General features: G+C 44.7%; 1 protein-coding gene across 1 annotated transcript in view; it reads left to right on the top strand.

Moving 5' to 3' along the window:
- Window positions 1-11414, top strand: part of KIF21B (kinesin family member 21B) — a 75155-nt gene that overhangs the window by 40193 nt on the left and 23548 nt on the right. Inside the window, exons 13-18 of the mRNA XM_044674918.1 lie at window positions 863-1052; window positions 3308-3507; window positions 7345-7452; window positions 9182-9250; window positions 9848-10077; window positions 10502-10649. Coding sequence (XP_044530853.1) covers window positions 863-1052; window positions 3308-3507; window positions 7345-7452; window positions 9182-9250; window positions 9848-10077; window positions 10502-10649 — 945 coding nt within the window. The remainder of the gene's footprint in view (window positions 1-862; window positions 1053-3307; window positions 3508-7344; window positions 7453-9181; window positions 9251-9847; window positions 10078-10501; window positions 10650-11414) is intronic.

Below are 11414 nucleotides of genomic sequence, written 5' to 3'. Positions count from 1 at the left end.
TTAAAAAAAAAAAAGGAAATCAGATTGAGAGTCATACCTGGTCTTGCCAATGAGAACCCCATAGTCAGGAAACATATATTGAGCATCTACTATGTGCCAAGAGGGGAAGAGAGCATCACTACATTATGATGGGCTTTGAATGCCAAACAGGATTTTGGATTTGATCCTGGAAGTAATAGGGAACCACTGGAGTTTGTTGAGTTAGAGTATTACAAGACCAGACCTAAGAGTCAGGAAAAGCACTTTGGTGACTGAATAGAGGGGAGGGAGGGGGGAGACTTGTGGTAGGTGGAGCTAGCTACCAAGCAGGATTATAGATCATAAACTTAATTCTAGAAGGGCCCATCAAGTCCAACTCCCTCCTTTTTTTAAACTATTATCTTCCATTTTAGAATCAATATTGTGTATTGGCATAAAGGCAAAAGAGCAGTAAGGGCTAGGCAATGAGGGTTAAATGAGTTGCCCAGGGTCGCCCAGCTAGGAAATATCTGTGGTCACATCTGAACCCAGAACCCCCTCTCTCTAAGCCTGGCTCTCAATCCACTGAGTCACCTAACTACTCTCAGGTCCTACATTTCTAATAATAATAGCTAGCATTCATATAGTACCTTTAGGGTTTGCAAAGCTCTTTATAGATATCTCATTTCATCCTTGCAACAACCCTGGGAGGTGTAGGTACTATTATTATCCCCATTTTACAGCTGAAGAAACTAAGGCAGACAGCTAGGGAGTGTCTGAGGGCAGATGTGAGCCCAAGTTTGCCGGAGTCCTGCGTCAAGACCTTTATCCAATGTTGCTGCCTTCTCTTATGCCTCTCTCTCTCTCTCCCCTCCCCAAATTCCCATCTCCTCCACACACAGAGGTGAACTTCCAAGCTGACCTGGCCGACTTGACCTGTGAGATCGAGATCAAGCAGAAGCTGATCGATGAGCTGGAGAACAGCCAGCGCCGACTGCAGACTCTGAAGCACCAGTATGAGGAGAAGCTGATCCTGCTACAGAACAAGATCCGGGACACCCAGCTCGAGCGGGACCGAGTGCTCCAGAACCTCAGTATGTACACACACCCCTACGGTTTCATACACACGCACACACTGTCCCTACCCAGACAACACACACACACACATTTACAGTAGACATTTATGTACAACTATGCACATACAATAAACATGTACTTACCCACACACACACACTGCTACATATCCGAACCTGCCCACCTGCCTGAGACCCTGGCACTGCCCTCTAGAAGAGCCCCATCCCTCAGGAGCTTTACCTAGAGAGCTGCCCCCCTGGAACTGGCCCGTTCTCCTTGTCGGAGTCCCCTGCTACTACTCTGCCTTCGGTCCTTCTTCCCGGTCCTCCCACCTGGAGCCGGCCAGAATCTCTATGTGCTGGGGGCTGTGCAGGGTATTCTCATCATGCCAGTGTAGACTTAGCACAGTGCCAGGCACACAATGGGTACTAATAAATATTTATTGATTATCGATTTAAAAAAAAACTCTTACTTTAGATCAATACTAAGTATCAGTTCCAAGGCAGAAGAGTTAGTTAGTAAGGACTAGGCAAATGGGGGTTAAGTGACTTGCCCAGGGTCACACATCTAGGAAGTACCTGAGGCCACATTTGAACCCAGGACCTCCCATCTCCAGAACTGGCTCTCTTATCCACTGACTCACCTTGCTGCCCCTTCATAATTGGTTGATTGATGTGCAACCGGCAGACTTGTCCAGCCCTGTAACTTCCATTCCAAATAAGTGGAGTCATATCTTCAGGCTTCCGGGTCCTATAAAACATCTTTTGGTTCGTTTTCTTTGGCTTCCCTATATATATATATATATATATATATATAATTCCCCAATTCCCTCTGTCTTGCTCATTTCTATGCCTCTGCATTCCCGTGCTCTTCTCCTAGTCCTCTCTTTCACACCATGGCCCCCTAGCACAGACACACATCTCCCACCTATTTCCCACATTAAGGTACATTTTAGCATTACACTAACACCTCGAGTTAGTGTCTGGGGCGTGGGAGCTCCTTCAGGATGTCCCTGCCCCCCTCTCTTCATGTCCCACTTGGAGATCTATTGGAGAAGGAGAAGGAAATAAGTATTATATAGATATATGAATAAATATGTAGAAATTTATGAATACATATTTATATATAATATATAAAAGTTCTAAAATATATATGTAAAATATATATTATACATAATATATAAATATATGTTAAATATATATAAATATATATGCATATATATATTTGTGTTTGTGTATGCCAGGCACTGTGCCAAGCACTTTACAATGACCTCATTTGATCTTCATAACAACCCTGCGAGGGAGGTGCTGTTATTATCCCCATTTTATGACTGAGGAAACTAAGGCAAAATGGAAGATAAGTGGCTTACCCAGAGTCACTTGGCTAGTAAATGATGTCTGAGGCCAAATGTCAGTTTTCCAGGTCTCACAAGGCTCTAGCCACTGAGCCACCAAGTTGTTGGAGATAGAGAAGATAAAGCATTCATCTAGTCCAATTTGAGAAAAGCACCCACTGTGTGCCTGACACTGGGCTAAGCCCACACTGGCGTGATGAGAATACCCTGCACAGCCCCCAGCACACAGAGATTCTGGGTAGCTGGCCAGCTCCAGGTGGGAGGACGTGGAAGAAGGACTGAGGCCAGAGTAGTAGCAGGGGACTCCGACAAGGAGAACGGGCCAGTTCCAGGGGGGCAGCTCTCTGGGTAAAGCTCCTGAGTGATGGGGCTCTTCTAAAGGGCAGTGCCAGGGTCTTGGGTAGGTGGGCAGGGTGTGCGTGCGTGCGTGTGTGTGTGTGTGTGTGTAAGTGTATTTATGGTGCATGTGTATTGTATGCGTACATGTGTATGTATGCATGTGCATTTGTATATAAATATTTTTGGATGTGCATGTGGATAGAATAGTGGATAGAATGCTGAGCCTGGAGTCAGGAAGACTCATCTTCTTGGGTTCAAATCTAGCCTCACTGACTAGCTGTGTAAAGTCACTCATCCCGGTTTGCCTCTGTTTCCTCATCTGTAAAATGATCTGGAGAAGGAAACAGCAAACCATTCTAGTGTCTTTGCCAAGAAAACCCCAAACGGGACCACAAAAAATCCGGCGTGACTTGAAAACCAGAGTGGGGGTGTGTGTAGGGGGCACGGCACGATGGACTTCACCAAACTCCCCCAGAGAGTTATAGCAGAACAGAAGCGTGCGTGTGTGGTCCCCCGGCACGACGCCCATCCCCTGGCCCCAGTTCTGACGGTCTCGGTCCTGCACCCTCTCTCCTGCCCCAGGCACCATGGAGTGCTACACCGAGGAGAAAGCCAACAAGATCAGGGCCGATTACGAGAAGCGTCTGCGGGAGATGAATCGGGACCTTCAGAAGCTGCAGGCGGCCCAGAAGGAGCACGCCCGGCTGCTCAAGAACCAGTCCCGTTACGAGCGGGAGCTCAAGAAGCTCCAGGCTGAGGTGGCCGAGATGAAGAAGGCTAAGGTAACTGGGGGGTGCCGGCAAGGAGGCAGGGATGGGCTCCACGTGGAAGCTGGCCATGGCCGGTGGAGCCCGTTTCCATGCTGGTTTGCATGTCGCCAGAAGATTATTGGCCTGTTTGTTGCTGACCTTTCCCACAATGGGAACTGGACAGGGTCCAGCCTGGGGAAGCCGCCGCTGGGGCTCTGGGCTCCACGGTCACCCCAGTCCTTGGAGCCTAACCACCTCAGGGGGGACCGTCCTAGGTTGTTGCTCTTTGGCTCTTGTTGCAAAGAGAGGCGCCCTCTCCAAAGCACGCTTTGTCTCCCTTTCAAAATCTTGGGGTCTCTGGTGTCTCTGACGTGGCCCACGCCTTCCACCTGAACTTTAGCCACCGATTCTTATGTACTTTGGGTTTCTTATGCTTTCATCTTTGACTATTGCCCCCACCACCCCACCCCACCCATTTGAGACTGGGTTTTCTTATCTTAGATAAGCTGGCAATACGGTGTGACCACTCATGGGTCCAAATCCCCTATCAGTGGGCATAAGAGCTTCGATTCTGCTGTCTCTGACCTGGGCCCCCCTTGGACAGCCCCCTCCTCACAGTGCCATGATTGGGGGAGACCCTCCCTTCGGCTTAGCTCCCCGAGGCTCAGAGCTCCCGGACCCAAGTGCCCCCCAGTCTCCTCCTCCCCCAGCCCTTCTAAGGCTCCTCAATCCTGTGGGTCCTGTCGTAAAGCAGAGCAGGTCTTCTCTCTCTGGACATGACAGCTGCTGCAGCCAGCAGTGGAACTCCTTGGGTCAGCAGCAGCTCTCTTTGTCAGTGGCCTTCTGACCAACTTTTGGTGAATTTGAGCAGGGGGCAGCCCTCGCTTAGTCACTTTGTTCTCTTTGCAACTGATGGCAACACGCTTGATAATAATAATGACTGTCCAGGGCACCATCAGGCTAAATAGATGCTGTGTTCAGGCAGGGGGGGCTCGGCTCAGCTCCTCTCTCTGGTGACTCACCTGGAATGGACAATGATTCTGTTTTCTGCCAGGGCCCAAAATCCGGAGGATAAATTCTCCCGGGCCAAGCAGCTGGTTGCTGCTGAGATATGAGGCAACAAGAATGAGCTTGAACAAGATAAGGCAAAAGTCTCCACAGTGAAGACTTCTTTTTTTTGTTCGTTTTTATTTTTATTTTGAATATTTTCCCATATTTACATGTTTCATGTTCTTTTCCTTTCCCCAAATACCCCTATCCCCTCTTAGCCAACACACAATTCCACTGGGTTTTATATGTATCATTGATCAAGACCTAATTCCATATTATTGATAGTTGGACTAGATTAGTGTCTCCATCCCCAATAATATCCCCATCAGCCCATGTGTTCAAACAGTTGTTTTTCCCACAGTGGAGACTTCTGACCCCAGATTCCTTGCCCTGTTACTACTCTCCTCCCTCCTTTCATGGTGGTGGATAGTCTTACAGATGTGAAGATGTGTTTTTTCTATGTCAGGGGACACCGACTATATTGTAGACAGCAAGAAAAGTCCTCAGTAGGCTGTCTAGATAAGCACTGCACTCCTAAGAAGACGAGTTCCTTAGGGCAGCTATATTGCTCAGTGGATAAAGACCCAGATGGAAAATGTTAGTCCTGGATTCGAATTTGGCCTCAGAGACTTTATAGCTGTGTGACTTTAAGCAAGTCACTTAACCCCCATTACCCAGCCTTTACCATTCTTCTGCCTTGGAAGCAATGCTGGTTCTAAAATGGAAGGTAAGGATTTAAAAAAAAATAGCTAAGTCATTCCCAGTTGAGCAGTGTTACAATATTGCTGCTACTGTGTACAATGTTCTCCTGGTTCTCTTCACTTCACTTTGTATCAGTTTATATAAAACTTCCCAGGTTTTTCTGAAATCCTCCTGCTTTAGATCTCCAAATACTCCAAGGATTTTTCTGCCCCAGTAGAGGTAACTTGTGATGAGCAAGAGACCCTCGTGCTGTTGACAAAGAGTCCACAGGGATGCCCCACCTTTCTCACCCTCCACAAATGAATTGAAACTGCTTCTTTCCCATCTAGTTATGGCTCCATCTGTATCCAGGACCTTCCATCTCTAGGCATGACTCAATCCACTGAGCCACCTAGTTGCTCCCAAGTTGGCTTCATTCATTCTTTTTAATTAATTAATTTAATTAACTGTTGGTTTTTTTTTCAGTTACATGTAGAAATAATTTTTGACAATTATTTAATGGCATTTTACAATTCATATTTTTTCTCTCCTTCCCTTTTCTCTGCTCCCCTAACTGGTAAATAGTCCAATATTGGTTATACCAGGGGGCAGCTGGGTGGCTCAGTGGATTGAGAGCCAAACTTAGAGATGGGAGGTCCTAGGTTCAAATCTGCCCTCGGATACTTCCTAGTTGTGTAACCCTGGGCAAGTCACTTAACCCCCATTGCCTAGCCCTTACCACTCTTCTGCCTTGGAACCAATGTAAAGTATTAATTCTAAGATGGAAAGTAAGAATTTTTTTAAAAATAAATAAATGAAAATTTAAAAATATTGGTTATACCAGTACTTTCATGAAATACATATTTCCATATTGGTCATGTTGTGATAGAAGACACAATATCACACATACAATAGAAATCTCATGAAGGAAATAAAGTGGAAGATGGCATGCTTTGATCTGTAATCAGATTCCAACAGTTCCTTCTTTGGCTGTAGCATTTCTCATCATGAGTCCCTTGTGGTTATCTTCTTGGAAACTTGCTTTGCTGATAATGGTTTACCCCTTCACAGCTGGTCATTATACAATATCTCTATTACTATGTACATTGTTCTCCTTGTTTTACTCACTTCACTTTGCATCAGTTCATATAAGTCCAGGTTTTTCTGAACTCTTCTTGTTTATCATTTCTTATAGTGCAGTAGTATTCTATTACAACCATGGACCATAACTTGTTCATTCATTCCCCAAGTGATGCACAATTCCTCACTTTCCAATTCTTTGCCACTACAAAAAGGGCTGCTAAAAATATTTTGGAATGGATGTGTCCTTTGCCTTTATCTCCAATATCATTGAGCTACAGTACTAGTAGAGGTATTACTGGATCAACAGGCATTATGCAGTTTTATGACCCTTTGAACATGGTTCCATATCAATCTCCAGAATGATTGTATCAATACACAGTTCCACCAGTAGTGTATGAGTGTCCTCATTTTCCCATATCCCATCCAATATTTATCATTTTTCCTTTATGATCATGTCAGAGTTGGCTTTGTTCTTAACCTGACTTGAGTTATCCCCTTTGGTAGTTACATTTCTGGCCAGGCCACTGAGACATTTCTGTCATAATGGGACTGAACTAGGACTTATGGGTGTATATTGCAAAGACAAAGATTTTGACTTACTTAAAAGAACTTCCTAAAAATTAAAGCTATCCAAAAGTACAATGGAGTGCCTTAGGAGATATATTGAGTACCAGAGGTCTTGAAAGGTACTCGAAGATTTGCTTTGATATAATTAAGAGGATCCCTGCTTAAGGGATGCTTAAGATTGTATTTGACTTTGGAGATTTCTTACAACCCTGAAATTCTACATTTATGGATACTAGGGATCTAGTAACTTTCTCTACCCTTGTGACCTTCTTTTCCCAAAAGCTAAGCCAACTATCTGGATAACTACGTTGCCTGGGAATAATGGGTCTTGGCTATCATTTTGCCTTATGACCCTTCCTCCATTCAAATGATACCTAACAGGCCATGAAGGATGTATCTAGTGTCTTCTTGGACAGTCCATCTCTGGGTCTGTCTTTCTCCATTAGACCAACTCTTCATGCTAATACTCCCTCTAATGCCCTTCCATAGGTTGCTTTGATGAAGCAAATGAGGGAGGAGCAGCAACGGAGGCGGCTGATTGAAACCAAGAGGAACCGAGAGATAGCACAGCTCAAGAAGGAGCAAAGGCGGCAGGAGGTGAGGAGAGTCCTGCTTTTCTTCCCCCTACCACCTGCCCCAATTCATATATACATATAATCCTTCTTGGGTTCTACGTGCTCATCCCCTAGTCCTTTCAGTCACTGAAAATTCAGAAGGAGCTAGTACTTAGAACTGACCCTGATAAATGGGAACATCTTTGCTTTTGGAATGGATAGGAAAATAATTGAACAAGTTTTCAATATCGGGAGTGAGTACAGCCATGGAGAAATGCCCAAGAATGACCCAGTTAGCTAGAGTTTAGCACTGAACAGAAATAACCCAATTCCTAGCACTGTGAGTAATGGAAATACATTTAGGTTCTAATATTGTTCAGGGAATCAAGTCCTGTGTTAATTCCTGGCTTTGCTACTTTAGGACATGAGTGACCATGGACAGGTAGCCACTTACTTATTGCCCCTCTGAGTTTTTGGTTTGCTCATTTGTAAAATAAAGTATTTTAGCAAGGTGAACTCTATGGTCCCTATTAGCCCTAAAATGCACTCCCTCCCCATTCCATAGGGTAGCGGTGAGCATTAGATGATATACATGAAAACATTTTGTTAACTAAAGCACTAGACAAATTATAAGAAAGTGTCACTGTGGTTTCAGTCTTCTCACTTGTAAAATGAGAGTGAGACTTTATTGATCAACTGAGTTTCCTCTTAATCCTGATTGGTAAAGGAAAAGATATTCAGAGGTGGGCAACCAGGATGTCATTTGAGAACTAATTAAAGGCCCTGAAGATGTCTAGCTTGGAGAGACGATGGGTGAGCCATCTTCAAGTATCTGAAGGGTTGTCACATGCTTGTTCTGTTTGGCCCCAGTGAGCAGAATGAGGAGTGGGAGGGATGAAGTCACCGAGATGCAGATGTCATTTTGATATGATACTTGATATGCCTATTATTAGAGCTTTTCCAAAGTGCAATGGATTGTCTTCAAACAGAATCTGGGTTATAGCTCTCTTAAAAGGGAAATTCCCATTCAGGCCTCTGAGGCTCCCTTCTGCCTTATTTATAGTGTGCCCTCACTATAGTATGACTGCTGTCCTGAAGCCACAAGGCTCCCCCTGCTGACCAAGGACAGCCGTCCTTTCAATAAAGGTTCCCAACTGGCTTCAGGCATAAAAACTAACACTTGGAGAAGATGCTTGGGCTGTTGGAAAGAAGTAAAAAGTAAGCTCCTGGAAGGCAGATGATTTTTTTCCCCAGCCCAAGGCTCAACACATAATTGGTACTTCAATGCTTGGGTGAATGGAGGGATTTCAGAGAGAATGATGGATGATAGAACTGCAGAAAATGTGAAGCTAGACATGCCTTTAGAGACTCCCTCATTTTACAGAAGAAGAAACTTTATTCCAAAGAACTACAGTGACTTTGCCAAGACCGTACAGTTAGTTAGTAGTGCCTTCAAAATCATTAAGGCTTCATCATGGGCAAATCAAACCTTATGAGTCTTAGGTCCCAGAGAAAGATGGGGATGTGCTTCTTTCTCCTTGAGGTCTTCTTGTGCACAGGTACAAGCTGGGTGATGGATATGCCTTCAAATAGAAAGCAATTCTCTAAATGATTATGGGGATGGGGAGTAACAGTTCTATGGAAGAAGACCCATGTCAGAGCACTAAAGTAACTGAGCTTTGACCCTCTTTCACAACAATCCAGTGAATATAAGAGTGCTATGAGATCTTAAATGCAGGTTCTTTCTCTTCTGATCCCATTCCACCCTACAGTTTCAGATCCGGGCTTTGGAATCTCAGAAGCGTCAGCAGGAGATAGTGTTGAGGAGGAAAACCCAGGAGGTGAGCTCATCCCAGTGGGGCTGGGCAGGAATGCCACCAAGGATTACCCCCTTTTCCTCTTCTCTCTTACCTACCACTACCCCCACTACTACACCTTTGATTGCATCATTGGCCATTTTGGCTGTTGCCAAAGGCTGTTCCCAGTTTTTCTAGAGTTTGGAAAGGAAGTCCCTTGTGGTAGAGACTGTTGACTCTCAGAACAATTCTTCCCTATTCTGGAGTCCATATGGGAAGGGCTGCAGGTCTCTTACCCAATAGCACTGGAGCTGTTGACTCAAAGATAGCATTTCCATGTTGTGGCAGAAAATCATTTGTACATTTTGTATCACTTTGTATCAAATATGGAAATTCTACAAGTTCCTTCTTTCCCCTCAGCCTTAGGTCTAATCTGGAAAAAATGACTGTATAGTTTCTGTAGGCCCTTGGGAAAAGTATATTGATTGACTTATCGATCTAGCTACCCCTGGGGCACACTATGAAAATGGTGAGTTTGCTGGACTGGCTCTGTTCCCTCTCCTGAGATCTATGTCTCCCAGGGTGGACTTTCCAGGTGGCCAAGGAGTATGAAGAATCCATGGTGTTTCCTCTCTCCCTCAGGTGTCTGCACTGCGTCGCCTGACCAAGCCTATGTCAGAACGAGCAGCAGGACGGGTCGGGATGAAGCCTCCCATGATGGACTCTGGGGCAGAGATATCAGCCAGTGCCACATCATCTGAGGCAGAGTCTGGGGCCCGCTCTGTCTCAAGTATTGTGCGCCAATGGAATCGAAAGATCAACCACTTTCTGGGGGATCCAGCAACTCCAGTCAATGGCACTCGTCCTGCCAGGTCAGAGAGGGTGTCCCTGAGTGTTAGAGCTAGGAGAATGGGGAGACTTTCCATTCAAGGGGCCCAGGACCCTTCCATGAGATCTGAGTAGAGTCCATCAGAACTGTATCAGCCTCTCTTCTTCTTCTTTTCTTTTTTAAATAAAATCTCAGCTTCCTGAGATCAAGTACTATTTTATTTTTGTCTTTGCATCTCCATTGGCTGGAACATAGTAGGTGCTCAATAAATTCTTTTTGGTTGATTGATTCTTTTTCCCTTTCCTAATCCTAAACCCCACCCCAACACACACACACACACACACACACACACACACACACACACATTTGCTTGAACCATTCAGAAGAAACATGGTTGTTTGGTGTGGGTAGATACAGCAGTAGCTGAGCGCTGGATACTGATGAGCCCCTCACCCCTCTCTATTCAGGAAGAAGTTCCAGAAGAAGGGAGTCAGCCAGACCTTCAGCAAAGCTGCCCGGTTAAAGTGGCAATCCCTAGAACGGCGAATCATTGACATCGTCATGCAAAGGATGACAATTATCAACCTAGAGGCTGATATGGAGAGGCTCATCAAGGTAGAGGAGAAATGAGGTCCTGGCACTGAGGTTGGGGTGAAATTCCCTGATGCTCTCCACCCTCAGTGGGAGTTTGATAAGGGCAGGGATCATCATATATTAATTGTGAGTCTATCCTAATGCCTAGCACAGTACTGGGTACATAGTAGGGCTACATAAATATCTGGCGAGTGGTATTAAAGAGACATCTATTCATTAAAGAGTGGCTTTTTTCTTTTCTTTGGCTATCCTTCTTTCTTTTATTTTAATTTTCTTTCTCTCCTTTTCTCCATCCCCTCTGTTATCCAAGTTCTGACTTTCCTTTCTTTCCAGAGTAGTTATTTAAACTTTTCTTTGTTTTCCTTTTCCTCTTCTTTTCCCTCTTTTTCCTTTGGGTGGTTTCTAATGATGCTGAGGAATACCTGGGAGATTCACCCTTAGTGTCCTAGAGTAGAGGGAGGCAGACGGGAGGGGACAGGCTTTTAACTTTTGACTCTACATGGCTACATAGAACCAGTGTGGCATGGTGGATAGGACTCTGGCTCATCAGGCAGACCTAGGTTCAATTTCTGCCTTAGGTACTTACTTGCAGTGCTGTGCACAATGTTTAGAACAGTGCCTGGCACATAACAGATACTTAAATGTTGATTGATTGATTGATGCAAATATTGATGATAATGATAATGACCACCATCATCACCATTATTATTATAGCTAATGTCTTTGAAGGTTAGGGAAGATTCTTTTTTTTTTAAGTCTTTACCTTCTACCCTGTTATCAGTTCTA

The sequence above is a fragment of the Gracilinanus agilis genome, chromosome 4 (genome assembly GCF_016433145.1).
Source record: "Gracilinanus agilis isolate LMUSP501 chromosome 4, AgileGrace, whole genome shotgun sequence".
Lineage (NCBI taxonomy): Eukaryota > Metazoa > Chordata > Mammalia > Didelphimorphia > Didelphidae > Gracilinanus > Gracilinanus agilis.
This window is presented reverse-complemented; position numbering and strand designations above follow the sequence as displayed.